The following is an 18,581-nucleotide window of genomic DNA, read 5'->3' on the forward strand; positions in this document are numbered from 1 at the left end:
GAGTAATCTCTCTCTCCTTGAATCTGAGTGGGCTCGGCCACTTCTTTGTCAGATAGAACATGGTGGAAGGGATATTTTGGTCAACCTCTATGTCCAGAATCCTGTCTCTGGGTGGAGCCAGCTGCCATGGGAGAAGTCTAACTACTCTGAGACTGCCATGCTGTAAGGAAGCCCAGGCCATGTGAGCAGACCCTGGTGGATGGGACACTGCCTGGGGGTTGGGGAGAGAAAGGAGAAACCAAGATGCTAGATCCATAGGTGAAGTGAAACGTGAAAGCAAACTCTCCAGCTGCGGCCATTATCAGAGACAAACAACCCAGCCCATTCCTTCCAGAGTTGCTGACTCCCCAAATCACAGGCAAAATAAAAGGATGGTTTGAGAGTATGCATTTTGAGATGCTCGCCATATGGAGGAATAGTCATGACACCTGGATGCCTCTACTCACCTCCTCTACCTATTCTATGGCATCATGTTCATCTGTATTCCTATTATCAGTTGGTTGAAAATAAAAGAAAACCCTACTGTAGGCCTAAAAAGTAATTTGTGAACTGAAAACCTCATGAGAGCTCTCATTCAGGTATAGTTTGATCCAGGGGTTCGTGATGTCAGCCTGGCATTGATTCCCAGTCTCTGAAAAGGGCTCTCTCCTCCCAGCGCTGGCTTGTGCTCAGGACTGTGTGCTGTGCTAAGTCACTTCAGTTGTGTCTAACTCTTTGCGACCCTATGAACTGTAGCCTACCTACCAGGCTCCTCTGTCTGTGGGATTCTCCGGGCAAGAGTACTGGAGTGGGTTGCCATTTCCTTCTCCAGGGGATCTTCCCCATCCAGGGATTGAACCTGAATATCTTAGGTTTCCTGCATTGGCAGAGAGGTTCTTTATCACTAGCACCACCAGGGAAGCCCTATGCTCAGGCCAGGTGCCCTAAAAATAGCAAGAATCGTGGCACCACTTTCAATCCTGAAAGCACCACACTACATCACCCAGAGGAGGAAAGGGTGTCTGTGCCCACCAGTGATGCTTGGGCGTCTGCCCCACTCCGTGGAGTCTGATGGAGAAGGAGGTGGAGCCAGCTTACCCCTAACCATGTGGATCCCCAAATGGAACAGGGGTGAAATGAATAGGGTAGTGACCAACACATGCCCTCTCTGGGATTTCTGCTCTTTGCTATTTCAATTATTTCAAGAATAGGAGATAAATGAAGCAATTACAAGAATCTGGGTACTGTGGTCTTTAATTTGTATAAAATATTTTTATTTTGGATTGGAAAGTCCAGGTTTAAAAAAGTTATCATCTTGTATTTTTTACTTTATTTTATTTATTTTTTTAGTTTCTTTTTTTTTAAATTGGTGTATAGCTGCTTGTGTCAGCTTCTGCTGTACAGCAAAGTGAATCAGCCATATCTATTCATGTGTCCCACTCTTTTTGGCTTTCCTTCCCATTTGGGTCATCACAGAACATCGAGTGGGGTTCCCTGTGCTATATAGTAGGTTCCCATTAGTTCTCTATTTTATACATAGTATCCATAGTGTATATATGTCAGTCCAAACATCCCAATTCATCCTACCTCCCCTTTGTTCTCTACATCTCTGTTTCTACTTCTGTTTTGCAACTAAGATCATCTGTACCATTAGAATCTGGGTAATTTCTAAAGTAGAAGGGAAAAGGAGGTTTAAGAAATTTGTCTAACACACATACATGCATTTTAAGAGTATGTTGCTGGGTTTCTATCTGAGAAGAACACTATAGATGACTTTGGCAGCATGCTGGAAAATGTTTAACAAACAGCTCTCCAGAAGAAAAAAATCAGCCCTAAATTGTGACTCTGGCTGATTTCTGTGGTGTCAATACTCCCACCATGCTGGTTTCAAGCTGCCAACTAAATACAAAGTTAGGAGGAGATGCTTACAATCAGCTCTCACAAGCCAGCTCCTGTGTTTTCTGCATAATTTTTTAAAGGATTTTAAAGTTGAGAAACTTGGCCCTGGAGGAAATCTTTTCATTCTGACGGAAGCTGTATTCATGCCTTCAGAACTCCCAAATTGTAAATAAAGCCATGCTTCTGGAGGACAAGTGGCTGATGGGTGCCCATTACTTGGCACTTTCCAAAATACACACTGGAAGGACTGAGACACCTTCTCACCCTCTTCAGGGAGAGGATGGATTAATCTGTGAAGCCAAGAGGTCCCAGAAATGAACATAGCCAAGTGTGGATGATAGAAACTTTGGAAGAATAACACACAGATTGAGTAACAGAAGTAGCCATCAAAAAGAGCCCAGACCCAAGTACCATACAGAAGAGGCAACCAAATAGCAACACAAAGGGTAAAGTTGATGAACAAAAGGAAATTTAACAGGGATGAATGTAGTTCATGCGTTTGGATGGAAGGGGAAAGGCAGTCTTATAAGAACCAGATAAGGTAGAGGGCAGTTTTGACTCAGTTCGTGGAAAAGGATGACAGGGAGCTTAATTTAAAGCATTAGCACCACGTGGCTGTCAAAAATGTAATTCTCATTCACATTAACAAAAGTATGGGATCTAACAGAGGAACTGCAAACAGTAGCAGCAGATACGGTGTGTTTGTCTTGCACGGTGTTTATACAATTTTAATTAGTCATCTACATTAAAAAGCAGGAGATTTGAACCCACCCACCCTTCCCTGGTGGCTCAGACGGTAAAGTGTCTGTCTACAATGAGGGAGACCCGGGTTCGATCCCTGGGTCGGGAGGATCCCCTGGAGACGGAAATGGCAATCCACTCCAGTACTATTGCCTGAAAAATCCCATGGACAGAGGAGCCTGGTAGGCTACAGTCCATGGGGTCGAAAGAGTCCGACATGACTGAGTGACTTCACTTTCACTTTTACCCACCTCCAAAATCAAGATTTCTGGTTTGTCTTTAAAACTCAGAATTTCTGTTAACACCAAGCTCCCAAATCTTCAACAGCAACGATGGTCTGGAACTTAGCTATAGGTTCCCTTTTAAACAGATCCTATGGTCCTTGTAACACTCTCTGTTTATTGTCTGACACTAACATCTTCACTCACTGTCTTCCTAGAGACATTTGAATTTGCAGCCCATGGTCTAGAAGAAAGTAGGTGATTATCCTTTTAGTACTTCAAAAATAGTATTTATTTTTTTAAATTTATTCTGTTGAAGTATAGTTGATTTACAATGTTGTGTTAATTTCCAGTGTACAGCAAAATGATTCAGTTAAACATATATTCTTTTGCATATGCTTTTCCGTTATGGTTTATCACAGTTTACTGAATATAGTTTCCTGAGCTATAGAGTAGGGTCTTGTCATCCTGTTGTTTTGAATTGCTTTGTAACCTCTCTCTCTCAGCTGTCTGTCCATTTATCTGTCCATCCATTCATCCATCTCTCATCTAGCATACTAGTTAGCTCACTGTCTAAACTATTTAATCTATCTACATTATCTATCTTCTAGCTACATAATACATGTTTATTACCAAAAACTGAAATTGAGAAAGTATAAGGAAGAAGGTATAAAGATTATCCATAAATTACACCAAACACAGATAACTACTGTAAACATTTTAAGCCTTTCCAGGTATACACACAGTTCACAACAGCAACAACAGCAAAATGGAATGCACAAGATGCAATTCATAATACACAGAGTGTATTATATAACCTGCCTTGTTAACTAACAACAGGCATAATATTCAGAATGTTTAACAACGGACACGGCATAGGTATTGTGTGTTAGTCGCTCAGTCGTGTCTGATTCTTTGCAACTCCATGGACTGTAGCCCACCAGGCTCTTCTGTCCATGGGATTCTCCGGGCAAGAACACTGGAGTGGGCTGCCATTTCCTTCTCCAATGGTATAGGTATAGATCAATCTGAAAACAGGCCAAGCGGGAACAACCAGAGGCTTTGTCCATCCTAGCTGACATCAGCAGCCGTAGTAATATGATTGGCTATTTTCCCATGTTAATAACATGGCTCTACATAATTATTTTATTGAGAACTTGATATTCTAAGGACTTACTACAATTGAACAGTCAGCCTGCTGGTGTCCGTTTAGGTAGTTCTCGATTTTCAACACATTTAATGGAAGTAGAATTGCTGGGTCAGAGGGTATATACTGTTTTAAAAGATGTTAGACACATGCTGCATTTGCTCTCTAGAAAAGATGATCCATTTCATATTCCCACCAGTGTGGTGAGAGGAACCCGTTTCTCCACACCCAAGTATTAACAGCCTTAAAAAAACAATACCAATGTGTTAGGCAAAAATAATCTTGTTTTCACACATGTATCCTGTGATTATCATGAGTGAGGTTAAATATTTTTCTACAGATTTATGGGTAATTAGTATTTCTTATAATTTGAATTGAGATGCACAAACACAGCAGGAAGATACAGCTTTGGCCTTATAAATTTTATTGAGATTTTGCATTTTAAAAATTGTTTATTAATTCATTTTTTGCTATACAGAATTTCACATTTTTATGGAGTCAAATCATGATTTCATAAAAATAGTTTTGGCTTTGATGTCATACTAAGAAAACTGCTTCTTGAAAAGTTTATAAAAAGTATTCACCAGCCTTTGCTTTCCATTGAATGAATATTTTAGAGAACTTTTCCCCTCTGCTGGTGGTCTTATTTTTATGTTTAAATCTTTTAACAATCCAAATGTATTTTGATAAAAGGCGTGAGGTGAAGATCTAATATAAAAATGTCTCCAAATCTAAAAGAAGGCTCAACACTCAGTGATTGAAACACCCATTCTTTCTTATTTAATTGAAATAAAGTTTCAAATTCATTTGCTGTTCTTCCTGGACATTATATTTTGTTCCATTAATTTGTTTGTTTTAATGCTCTTTTAGTGACTGTAGATTTACATTGCACTTCATTATAATATCTATAGATTATGCATTTCTTCATCACTCTTACAGGGTTCCCCCTCCCCCAGAGTATTTGCTCAAATATGATGAATTTCATATCATTTTATAGAGTTCCAAAAAAATACAGATTTTCAAATTGAACTTGCATTATATTTAGGAATCAATCGGGGGGATAATAGACATATTACCAGGTACATGGTATAATTTTTTCTAATTATATATGCTTTCCAGTAACATAGCAACATCTTCTTCAAAAGGGTTTGCACATTAAGTTTATTTCTAGGTAGTTGCAGGGAAAGATCATTGGCCAAGATGGCGGTGGTCAGGCTCTCTTGCCCCGTGTGCTCTTGCTCTCACCACACATTTTGTAATAATGATTTTGCAAGGTTATGTAACCATGCAAGGTTGACAGCATTTACAGCACTGCACAGGCGCATCATGACCTATATAAGACCTGAGACGCTCTTGCAGTTGCATTGGGGGCTGCTGCATCAACCCTGAGAGAATGAAGAATGTCTGTATTTCCTATGAAATCTTCCAGTTTCTTCCCATCTGCTTCCCAGCTCGTGCCTCGCCTACCTTGGGTTTAGTGATCAGCAAGATGACTGGAGTGGTCAGCAGGATACCCAGTATGTACGGGAGCCTGAGGCGCCAATGGAAGGAGGAAGCCAGTGGTCACCACATGATATGTGGTACCCAGTGGCCACGGTCCTCTTGGCATGGGCCCCAGTGGAAGACTGAAAGGTGGTGAACGGTTCACTGGAGAGCATTGAAAAGGCATTACAGGCGGTGAGTTCTCATTTGATAAACAAGGTGGCAGTGCTGGCACATTGGGGTGAATTTTCCTGACTGCCCTGAAGGCGAATATAGATAATGTCCTAGCACAGGTGGGCAATGTGCAGAGATGCTTGGAAGAACTAGAACAACCGATACTGGTGTTAGAGCAAGAATGGCTTCCCTGGTAGCTCAGCTGGTAAAGGATCTGTCTGCAATGCAGGAGACCCTGGTTTGATTCCTGGGTTGGGAAGATCCACTGGAGAAGGGATAGAGCAAGAACCGCACGGCCTTGAAGAACCCAGCATCTCTGACAGTGAGGGTACGGGATGGTGATGATGAACACTACAAGACTAAGGAACGTTATGAGACTGCATGTCCCTGCTTGTTAGCAAGGCCCCTGGTGCAGCAGAAGGATGTGGCCAAGGAGGCAAGGAAGTCCCGTGAGGCCTTGGGCACCAAGGAGGCCAAAGAGAAGAGCGCACCGACTCTGCAGCCAGGACGAGGTCTGGGAAGGCCAGCAAGGGGCAAGGACCAGCCCTGGTGGAGAGCTTAGAGCTGGATCAGGGCCTGCCAAAGCCACCCCCGTGGAGCCCCAAGGAGTCCACAGAGTCTGCATATAGCCAGAAACGATGCTCAGGAGGGCAAGTGAGGCTCAGAAAACACAATGAGGACCTGGGCTTCAAGCTGGCGGAAGATGGTGGGGAAACCATGCCGTGCTTGGATCCGGCTGGACCTCGGCCCCCTCAGCTTCTACACCGGCCTGGCAGGCGGAGGAGCCTCCTGAAGATGACACGTGTTTTACAGGCGGCATGCTAGACGCCATCTTGAACAATGCCCATCCACCTCTTTGGGTTCCTTGACTGCTACCTCGGCGGTGGCAAGCTTGGGAGAAGTAGTGGGATGGCTGCGGGCAGAGGGGATTTGAAGTGTGAAGACCCCAAGGTGGGGCAGAGCTGGTAAAGGCCCCATCCGGTAACGCGGATGCAAATGTGGGCTGATTTGCTGGCAGCAGGAGTTGACGGAAATAAAATTGATAAACAGCTCAATGCTCTGCTCCTAGAACTATGGAGGCAACTGAGAATACAGCAGCAGTTTACCAAGAATGGGAAGTGCCCACAGGAAGAGATACGGGCTGTTCAGTTAGATTACATGGTGCCCAAGGACGTTCCTTTGGAACTGTAAAGGCTGTGTTCTTACCTTTCTTTGGAAATCGGATGGCTCCCTGTGTGGAGATATACTGTAAAGGCTGTGTCTTCTCATGTGCTGCTAACCGCTGATTCTCTTCCAGATTTACCACAGCGTGCACCAGAGCTTATAAAGTATTTGGGATCATGTGTGTGGGCTGTGAACATGGCAAAAATCCCCTTTGAAGGGGTGGGCCCGGAGCCTGTGGCTGTTGGGGTGGAGGGTGATTTGGTGATTATGGTCCTTAATAAAAATCCCCGTGGGGTGGAGTTGCCCCTGTGGAGGCTCTCCTGCAATTTCACAAGGACAGACGGTGGGCTGGACTTGGCCCCGGATGATCAAGGCACTCCTGCACATGTGGTGGGTGGCTCTTCTAACCCCATGGGGGCAAGGCCTGCAGCATGAGTTCCAGGTGATACCTGGCCTTGAGTCTTGCTGTGTACTGGGGGTGTGCTTGCATGCTAGTCCTTTGGTGTTGTAGCCTTTACTGCTGTTGCGGGATGTGGATCCAAGGGTCGGCGTCACTGGCCAAGGGAATACTGGAGCAGACGGACTGTGTGGATGTGAGGCAAGAGACCCCGAAGGGGTGGAATGTGGGGAAAGAGCGATCTGCCAAGATGGTGGTGGTCAGGCTTTCCCACCCCATGTTCTCTCACCCTCCCCCCACATCTTGTAAATAATGACTTTGCATGGTTATGTAACAGCGGAGATCATTTATAGCACTGCACACGTGCATCATGACCTATATAAGCACCACCTGAAATGCTCTTGTAATTGCATTGAAAGCATGATGCCTTGCTGCTTTGTCAGCCATGAGAGAATAAAGAAATGTCTGTAGCTCCTACGGCTCCTTGCATCTTCTCCCAGTTTCTCCCATCTGCTTCCCAGCTTGTCCCTTGCCTACCCTGGGTTCAGTAATCAGCAAGACAGTAGTTTATCTATGTTCTTTTAATAAAAAAAAAAAAACAAACTTCTGTTGGACTATAGTTGATTCACAATGTTATTAGTGTCAGGTGTACAACAAAGTGATTCATATATATTTTTTCTTAGATTATTTTCCCTTATAGGTTGTTACAAAATATTGTGTATAGTTCTCTGTGCTATACAGTAGGTCCTTATCGTTTATCTATTTTATATGTAGTACCTATGCTTTTTGTAGGTATTTTAAAGATGGTCTTTTATTTTCTTCATATTTTTAACTAGTTAATGCTGGTATACAAGGAAGCCACTGATTTTTGTAGATTTGTTTTGTCCAAGTCTCCCTATCAATTCTCATCAATTCCATTTTTGGCTAAGTCTTTCAATCACATCAGCTGCAAATAATAACAGTTTCCAATGGTTTTAGCTTCTTGCCTCTTGCCTTACTTCATGGTCTAGCATAGCCAGGGTAACACTGAATCATAGTTGACAGCCTTCTTTTGTTCCAGGTTTGATAAAAATGCCCGATTATTATGTACAATATTTGCTGTAAGTGTCCAATGATCCCACTCTGTTGCCTCCTTGATAGACAATTCCTGGAGAATAGCATTCACTTGTGAGCATCTTCCTTAACAAAAGATTATACCAAAGTAAGAACACTCTGAGGACAGTCAGCAAGGGGAAAACCAAGTTATTTAACAGTTTTAAGGATCAAAATAGATGCAGAGAGCACATAACAGTCAAAAACATAAGGTGCTTTCATATGAAAAATGAATTATATGTGTTTATAGGAGGACCACGTCATAAAAGTAGAACTAGTAGGAAATAGTCATAAGGAAGCAGATTTAAACTCAAAATAAGACATGTCTTAAAATTGAGAGCTAGTCCAAGATAGAACATCCAAGGGATGGTGCCCAAGATAAGCCCATATGGCCCTATTACGGTCAGGAGTGATACAGTGGTTTAAACTTCAGATGGTGGGTCAGTAGTAGGTCATAGTAGAGTCAGGAGTCTGCAGCATTAGCTTTATCTGGGAGCTTATTACAAATGCAGACTCTTGAGTCCTGTCCAGACCTATGGAATCAGGATCTGCATTTTAGCAAAAGGTCCAGGTGATTTGTATGTACATTAAGGTTTGAAAAGCACTGGACTAGTTGGTTTTTCTTGCAAGTCACAGACACCAAACTTGCTGACACTTGGAGAATACAGGCAGTTAATTACCTTGAATAACAAGAAGACTGTAAGTGTAGTAGCTCAATGAAGTCATCACAAGTTTGCCCCTTGTTTCTCACCTACCATCCTTGGAATGTGGGTGTTAATATTGAGTTTATTGCCTCATGGTCACAAAATGGCTGCAGCAACTCCACATACAGTTTTCACGCTCCACATTCCATGAAGGAAAATGACAGGCTTCCTCAACATCTGTCTTTTAATCATGTAGGAAAATCTTTCCTTAAATTGTCCCCGATTCCCACCTGCACACTCTCATTTCTCTATCACATCAGGAGAACTTACCTTACATCATATTGACTGGTCTGAGTGACATGCACACCCCCAATCCAGTGGGATAATTTTACCCAGTTTAGTAATTTTGGTTCATCCCCTGGGACACATGGGGAAATTTTGCCTTGGCAAGAATAAATCCTTAGAAGGGAGAGGTGGGTTGAAAGTAAAACCAATACATTTAACTTTGTTCAATGTCCCTTCTTCTCTCCTGTGTTTTCTAACATCCTCTTTTACACAACAGATGTGACTCAATACTCTGAACATTACTGAATATTGGGTCTTAATGGCTGAAAAAAGGGTTGCCATCATGACACCCATAAAAGAATGGCAAAATTTTATGTGACTTTTTCTGCCCTTCATATTGTTTTTGTTTGGTCCTCATCGACCTGTGTCATCATTACAACAAAATTAGAATCACAAATTCCTCAAATCTCTTTATGGTCTCTTTATGTCAAGTGTGGATTTTACTTTCTCAATACTTAGAGAAATTCCCTTTGGAGAAAAAAAACAACATTTTAGCTGCCTTAAGTATTTCTGAATTTAGTTCAAATTAAAGCCCTCTGCTATGAGCCCTGAAGCCATTGAAACTTACAAGATACTGACACAGCTTCAGGACTATGGCTTCAGATGGGCTGCAGGAAGAAAGGCAGCTTGCAAATGAAGATTCTTACCCAAAGCCAACAAAATCCAAGTGTTTTATGTGAGTGGTGGCCCTGGAAGGTACACAGGTGCTGCTCTGCCCTGGGGTGAGCAGGGGAGGAGAATGGCCCCAACCCCAGGGCTTGTCACTTCTGATCAAAGTCGGCTCCTGCGGCTCATAATCACCAGCTCCCACCTTTTAAAACAGACACTGATTTATCATCTGTCAGGGTTGATGACTTTGTAGTTCTGCCTAAAATACTGAAAACATTGTTAGAATAGGTTTTTAAGATGGTTTTTTTTTAGCGCACATAGTCCCTAAGAATGCCACCAATCTCTCCCTTTGAGGACATCTGCTGTGAGAGACCACCTGTCGTCAGAGACCCCCTGAGAACATCCTCTCCCATCATTACGAAAACCCCTGAAGACACCAATTGCAAAAGTTCCTTTAGGTCAGGTGGAGGTGGGTGTGTTCCAAACATGGTTTTTAATGAATCCCTTCCTATAAACTGAAGACCCCTGAATGCCAGCCTGGTACCAAAAAAAAAAAAAAAAAAGGCTTAAAATAACAAAGTGAAACTCGGTGACAGGAAAAGTCCGACTGGGTTTCGGCCATTGTGCAAGATCTAACAGCATCATCTTCATAGGGGTGGGACTGTTTAAGTCCCCAATTACGACCGCTCACCTCGACAACTGAAACTTATTCTTTGCACATTTCAAACGCATCTCCTTCCCTCCTCCCTCCAGCTTGGCCTTCACACTCTTAATAAAACATTAAAAAACACTCCACACTATGTTGCCGGAGCGTGTTCCACGAGCTTCCCTGAAGTCTGGCGTTTTTCTCCATCTCCATATTACAGCCATCTTCATCCATTTGCGTACAGAGGTGTCCGCACATGAGGTCTGATTTCCTGGGAAGTTGGCTATGATGTGATTGTGTTCAAAGAAAAAGACAGAGAATATTTTCCACTGCTGCAGAGGCACTGTGCCTGCCTTTTAAACTTGAAAGATCAGCGGGTATTCTGTGGAACCTGAACACGGGTATTGGAAAAAGTGTTTCTCTAAGGGGAAAAGAGAAAAAAAAAAAAAACACCTCATTCTGTTTAAAGATCATTACTCATTAGCATGCTGGGTTCATCTTTTGTGGGGAGGGGAAATAAACATAATAATAACATTTATTGAACCTAGCTTAATGGCAACAGTCTTCGAAACACTTTATACATAAGATTTTATGGAATCCTATCTCCTGAACTGGAGTGAGGGACAGATGGATTAACACATGTTTTGTTGTTTAGTAGCTAAGTCACGTCTGACTCTGTGACCCCATGAACTACAGCATGCCAGGTACAATACAGAGCTATTAAAACAATCGAGCACCTAGAAAGTGACAGCCTAGGGAGGGGGTCCACTGTCACCCCCATTTTAAGGATGAAAGTTCCAGCAGCTTGCCCAAGGGAAAGCAACTCCCAAGGGCACTGAGTCAGACTGGCTATCTGGGCACAGTAGGAGCCAGATAACGTTCAATCCTAAACTATATTATAGTTTCATATCTTTCAAGTGTAAGATGCCAATTTGCACTCTGATTTGTTATTCTTTTCTGTATCTCTCTCTCTCCTTTCTAAGAAAATAATATGGAAAATAGGATAATATCTATTGCCTCAAGAATACTTCTTGATTTTTGTTTTCCAGTTTTTGGTCTTGGAGCAGCAACTCAGTAGGTGCAGGGATTAAAGAATGCCAGCCTGTGGTGCTCATGTTCCTGTTGCTTGGCTGGCCCAAGGGTTAAAGAGAAAGAGGCAGTGCCCCAGGGTAAAAGAGGAGGGGTCTCAGGCATTCACCCTCCTAACCACCCCCCTCCCTTATCTCTGTCTGAATCACATATATGGACTCTGGATAAGACTACTGACATTATCTCCTTCAATCCTTCTCCTCTAAAAATGAGGAACTGGAGCCTGAGTGGTTAAGGGGATGCACTCATTTCAGGCACCCTCTGCAGCCTGCTCTGTCCTCCTCCTTCCTCTGTCCCTGGAGAGACCCCCCACCACCACCTGATTCACCTCTTCTGCAACTCTGACCATCTCTGGACACCCACCTATGCAACACCCCCATCACAGCCTGCAGACCAACCTTATCCACCTGGAAGGATCAGACACCCTCAGGCACAAATTGTCTACGCTGCATTCATCTTTCCTTCTCCACCAACAGCCCGCGCCATCCCCTTGTTTCCTCCTGTCTCAGTGATGTTCACCCTGGTCCCCACCTGAGTCAGAAACACGGTCCTCCCTGACCATCCCTTCCCTCTTGCTCCTTCTCTGTGTGAAGTCAAGCCCTGCTGCTTCTCTGTCTACCCCCTTTTCTCATCCCCACTGCTGTGTCCTCAGCTCACTCTGGGGACTATTGCAGAAAGGCAGTTTGTCACACCCTCTGCTCTTCCATTCTCCCATGCTGGCAAAGGGAGCTTTGTACTTTGCCAATGTGATCTTGTGCCTCTTTTGCTTGCAGCAAAGGCATGGACGGCTGCTGTGAAGATGAAATGATCTGGTTCACGCAAAGTCCTCAGAACCACTGAGAGCGGTAGGAGGGCCTAATGGTCAGAGAGGCAGGCTCGGACGCACACAGCCAGGGTTCACATTCTGGGCTGCCTGCCTGCTACCCCTGTGGCCTTGGCCAAGTGACTTATCTGTGCTCTAATTTCCTCATCTGATACGGGGGATGAGAATAGCTCCACCAAAATTTGCTAAAGAATTGAATGAATACATGTAAAGTGCTTAGCATAGTAACTGGTATAAAGTGCTATCATTCATTCATTCATTCATCACTTTTTGAACCAGTGGTCCAGGACCTATTAGACTACCCCGTTCCTATCCCGTGCTCTAATTACTTGCTGTGTGACCCTGGGAGTTTACATAACCTCTCTGTGCCTTGGAGTCCTCATCTATAAAGTGGGGCTAATACAAATACCTACCTGAATTGTCCTGGCAGTTAAAAGAGACAGTCCCTGTCAAGCACTCAGCACACAGGAAGTGTTCTGAAAGGTCTGCTACATATGACTATCACTGTTATTGTTGTATCAATAGTTACTGTTACGACTCTGAGGCCTCCTGCTAGGTGCTGGGCACAGTCTAGGTCCTCACCCGTTCATAACTTCTGCTCTAGCCATCAACAGGTCCCTGCAATTTCACTGTGCTGTGAAATTATATGTCTTGAATCTTCTGCCTTCTGTGAATTTCAAGAGGCCTCCATGACGCAAAATAGAAACACATGTCACACATAAGCTCCTATTATAGCTATGCAGGTCTTCTCAACCAGGCTGTGAACTTCTCCAAGCCAAAGCCTGCTTCTCTGTCTCCTAGACTCTGGCATTTTTTAGGTAGTGAGACGTTTGCTTCCCAGGTGGTTTGGTGGTTAAAGAATCTGCCTGCCAATGCAGGAGACTTGGGTTTGATCCCTGGATCAGGAAGATCCCCTGGAGTAGGAAATGACAACCCACTCCAGTATTCTTGCCTTGGAAATCCATGGAGAGGAATCTGGTGGGCTACCGTCTATGGGGTTGCAAAGAGTCAGGCACGACTGAGCAACCGAGCACGCAGGCACGCTGATATGTAGATGAGGGAATGAATGAGGGAAGGAATGGATGGATGTGGATGGCAGCGTGACCTTGGCCATCACATTCTTTGAGGCTCTTCTAACCAAGATGTCACCCCTCAGATCTGTAACCCAAGACAGATTTCCATTTTCCTGGAGCTGAGGCCACGGCCTCTGACGCTGAGAAATCTCCAAATGAAGGCAGTCAACATTTCTTTTGGAAATCCTTCATTGAGCTGGAGAATCCAAGGGCTAGCAGGATGCTTTGGCTGCTTTCTAACTTTTAGGCCTGGGTGCTTTTCCTAAAATTCACCTTCTGTATGAGACCCAGGGTCAGATTTCAGTCCTAGAGAGAGTGCGCAGTTTACTTAAAAATCTCTGCTACTTGTAATTACCACTGGGAGATGAGGCACCCCAATGCTCCAAGCACAAGGAAAGGGTAAAACCCGCTGACATTTGTAAACAAAGTCACTGTAGTCTGAGGGATAAATTCGCACTGAAATACACTCTAAACAACAGCAAAGTCACTTGTGGATGCTCTTAAACTTGGTTTTCTTTGGGAATACCGTCTGAAGCCTACACACCTGAACAGGGGCAGACCCAAAACCACTGAATAGTCTAATGATTTTAGAACTGAGTATTTTAAGCTCATACCCAGCTTAGACACTCACCACAGTGCTCCGATAGTTATCTTTCTCGACTTTCCCAAGCTCTATTCCAGAAATGTCATTTTTATTTTTCCTAAGAGTTATCAAAGGGAGCAAGGCAAGCATACATACACATGTACATAAATGTCTTTAGTCTTTTCAAGATCTGTTTGGAAATAATCAACATAGAAGTTTCTACTTGTGAACATTTTTTTAAAAACCTTTTTTCTTTTTTAATGCACTGAAGGCTATTCTGGATTTTACCTTACTTAACCTACCTACTTGGTGTTTCTCGAACTCGGTTCCAAATCATCCATGCTCCTCACTCCTGCATGCTACGTGGAACCCCTTCCCACCCCTCACAAAGAATTATTTAGACCATTGTTCAATTCTAGTTTTGTTGATGCAAGGATAGTCTGGGTCATCAGGCTTCATTCCGAAACACCATTTTCAGGAAACAAGATACCCTGACTGCAGGCTTCTGTCCATCATTAATAAGTGTTAATAAATGCTCCAAATTCTTAAGAGGTCTTTGTTCAGCCTGGAGCTTGACATCAGGATGACCCAGGGATGGCTGGGTTTGTTCTATCAGATTCCCACAGCAGTTGGTCCAAACTCTGCCCTTGGGTCCTTCTGGTTAGAACCTGAGTTTAGCTGTGCCCCAGACCAGCTTGACTCTGACTCACTTCAAATCTTTACAGCTACACAACTTAGGCAGCAAATACCGGAGGAGAAGCAAGCACAATGAAGCACAAAGCTGATTAGCTTCCCCTTAATGACTCACCACCCTTAGCAGATTATTTTATCCTATCCTGATCTACAATCTGTATTGTAAATGTGTCCAGGTGTTTGTGGGAAACCAGCATACTTTGGATGGTTGTATACCATTTTCTCTCTGTACACTTTGACTTTAGCAGGTCAACGGAGCCCTACTCTGATTTAATTCTCCTAATTGGCTGGATCCATTCTCCAGACGCTAGTCAAGGGGCACAAGCCTGTATCCATGCTTAATATCCAAGATGCTGTTTAATGAACTGGGCTAAAACTGGGCGGCCCTTGCATCCTGCCACCCAGAGTCAGAGACAACTTCCAACCATACCCGCTTCCTGCATGTAATTCCTCTGCAGCCTGAAATTAAATCATTCTGCCCACTTTGGAATCTGTCCATTTGCCATTTCACAGAGATAACCAATGATCTGTAGACAGAAATGCACACTCGGGATTTGCATGAAAAGTAAACAGAGGGAGAAAGTTTTCTCTGTTCTTCCCACTCAGAGAAGGGTCCCATCACAACACACAAGGGACCAGCACCAAACTAAAGAACATTTTTTATTTTTAATAAAATAGTGGAGCATGAAAAATATCATATATGACAAATAGACACCAGCAAGACCACTCTTTCCTGGCACCTCCTGGTGAGGAGAATTAACTCCACCTTTTGTAGACAGGCTTCTGGGCTCTATTCATGGAAACCATTTGTTTAATAATAGAAAGAGTCAATAAGCCCTTTGGGCACTTTTGAATCATCCCTCTCCCCTCTCCGCCCCCCCCCCCAACCCTTCTACAAATCAGTCCAAACGTGTATCACATAGGCTTGGTTTCCATTAAAAAGCCACAAACTGTAAAACTAAAAGGGTTCTGAGGGCTGGGCCCCTTAGTTCTTTCGTTAGCATACTTCTTTTGTTGTCTTTACTACAGCAAAATACTTGTTTCTCTTTTGATTTTTATGGAAAGAAAAAGAAATGTATTGCACATCGTTGGCACTGTACCAATATGAGGTTAGATGGAAGTTTCTATCTGGGAGAAAGACCCGTTTGTGGAGGCTGGAGTCTATTTTAAGGGACTCCACATCCACTGGAGCGTGCTGAGCTGTCAGGCCTTCTCTTTCTTCCTGTTTGCACAGTAGTTGCTGTCTACAAGCGGCCTTCTGAGGGTGGGCCCCTGGGATGGCTAGCCTGCAAGAGATGGCATATCTCTCCCTCTTTGCAACTCAGCAGAGGCTCTTTAATTTGCAAAGAAGTTATCTCTTCCCTGATTTGTAAATGGATAGCAAAGCCAACTCAAACATACAGATGTATATTTATGGAAGGTTCTAAACAAAAGTTTTCTTCTGGGGGCCTGAATCAACTATGCTACCACAAATTAGTTACACAAGAGGCTATTTAACTGGGAGGGCTCTCCTTCGCAGAAAACAAAAACCATGCCCTTTAAGTACATTTGGACTTTCAGTGTATCACAGCATCCTGAATTTCAGAGTAAAAACTTTTTATTTTTTTTTCTTTTACTTTTATTAAAAAAAAAAAAAAAAAAACAAGCAACCAACCAACAGAGAAAAGCACCATGTTTTGGCTCTGACAGCCACTGAATCCTCTCTGGGAAAGTTTTCCAATCCTGCCATCCCTCCAAGCCCCATTTACACACAGGTGGGAGGCTGGGCGGGGATTTCATATTTCCCCAAATGGGTTTTGGGGGGATGCTGGGCTTTTTTGTAAATTCCACTGCTGGTGATCACGCTGGCCGGTTTTCTCCGGCTCTTTTTCTTGAACCTGCGGCTGCAAACGTTCTGCCAGGACTGCAGAGTCTTAGATGTCCAGACCCACATGCCACTGGTGATGCCCACCACCAGCAGCATGAAAATCTTCACCATGAAGATCTCCACCGCGGGGATGGAGGTGGTCATCAGACAGTCCAGGTTTTTAGTCTGGTTGTTCATTTTGCACTTGTGCTGCGTGGCCAGGACTTTCCAGTACTCCACGTTGAGGCGTTCGTAAAAGTAGCAGGCAATCACACAAGTGGCCGGCACCGTGTAGAGCACGGAGAAGACCCCGATCCGCACCATGAGTTTCTCGAGCTTGTCCGTGTTCTCCCCACCCGTTTTCATCACCCTCCGGATGTGGAAAAGGGCCACGAAGCCCGAGAGGATAAAGGAAGTGCCGATGATGAGGTAACAGGCCAGGGGGATGAGCACGAAGCCGGTGAGGGCGTTGATGTCCATGTTGCCCACATAGCAGACGCCGGTCAGCTCGTCCCCCGCGACCCGGCGCATCACCAGGATCAGGATGGTCTTCACGGCCGGAATGGCCCAGGCGGCCAGATGGAAGTAGCTGCTGTTGGCCTCGATGGCCTCGTGGCCCCACTTCTTGCCCGCGGCCAGGAACCAGGTGAGGGTGAGAATCACCCACCACAGGGAGCTGGCCATGCCGAAGTAGTAAAGGACCAGGAAGACCAGGGTGCAGCCCGTGCTCTCCAGGCCCTCCTGGATGACATAGAGCTGTCCGCTGTCCCGGTCGCAGGCGATGCTCTCGGCGCCCGCAAAGAGGCGGATGATGTAGCCCACCGAGTAGACGCAGTAGCACATGGACAGGAAGATGATGGGGCGCTCGGGGTACCGGAAGCGCGCTGGGTCGATGAGGAAGGTGAGCACGGTGAAGGCGCTGGAGAAGAAGCAGAGCACGGACCAGACAGCCAGCCAGACTACCGCGAAGCGCTTGTCGTCGCGGCTCCAGTACACGTCCACGCCGGGCGTGCAGAGCGGCGCGCACGACGCACTCTTCTCCACGTGGTGAAACTTGCCCGGGTTGTCGCAGCCGGCTCGCCCCGGCCCCCCATCCTTCAGCTGGTGCTCCTGCGCGCTGTGGGGTCGCTGCGGCCTTAAGAGCGGCGGGAACATGCCCGAGCCCCTCGCGGGCTCGTCCGAGCCGTTGTTGGGCGCCTCCATGCACAGGTAATTGGGGTCGTTCTTGTTGGGGAGTTTGCTGCAGTCAAGGGAGTCGGGCCACTTGAAGTTGAACTGCTCCATGATCGGGGAGCACTTTAGCCGGGCCTGCTCGCACATGACCCGGCAGGCGGGGATGGGGGTGGAGACTTGCTCGGTGCACATGGGCGCGTACAGGGAGCACAGAAAGAAGCGGAGGTGGCCGTGGCAGCCGTACTCCACCAGCGGCGCGAACTCGTGCAGCTGGATGGCGGCCTCGCGCTGATTCTCATGGCCCATCAGGTTGGGCATGCGGGTCATGTTGTAGCCAATGTCCTTGCACATCGGGATCTCGATGGGCTGGCACTTGCCGTCGCCCGGCCGCTCCATGTCCATAGAGCTGATGGCAGCACACGAGCCCATCACCTGCAGGACTAGCCACAGGCGGGGGCCCGGACGCTGCATGGTGGCGTCGGAGGTGCCCCGGCGGGGAGGTCCGCCGCCCTCAGAGCAGCCGCTCCCAGGCTCGGGCTGCCGGCCCCGGCTCCTCGTCCCCGCTCCGGCTCCCGCCCATGCCCGCCCTGCCCAGCCCAGCCCCGCCCGAGCGGTGCGCACAGCGCCCCCCGGCCCCGCTCTCCGCGCCCGCCTCCGCCGAGGTGGAGCCGCTGAAGAGAGGAGCAAAGTTTGCGAACAATACCGGGAAGCGAGAGGAGCCCCGCAGCTCTCGGCGCGCGACCCGGCTTGGGCTGCAACTC

At 45.6% G+C, this 18,581-nt stretch overlaps 1 protein-coding gene across 1 annotated transcript; it reads right to left on the minus strand.

Annotated features, from left to right (window-relative positions):
* Nucleotides 1-16,380: 16,380 nt before the first annotated feature.
* Nucleotides 16,381-18,340, minus strand: FZD10 (frizzled class receptor 10). Its single transcript, NM_001098033.1, is given in 1 exon segment — nt 16,381-18,340. A coding segment is annotated over 1 exon segment (1,746 nt). The 5' UTR covers nt 18,292-18,340; the 3' UTR covers nt 16,381-16,545.
* Between the last annotated feature and the right edge of the window lie 241 nt (nt 18,341-18,581).

The sequence above is a fragment of the Bos taurus genome, chromosome 17 (assembly GCF_002263795.3).
Source record: "Bos taurus isolate L1 Dominette 01449 registration number 42190680 breed Hereford chromosome 17, ARS-UCD2.0, whole genome shotgun sequence".
NCBI classification, from domain to species: Eukaryota; Metazoa; Chordata; class Mammalia; order Artiodactyla; family Bovidae; genus Bos; species Bos taurus.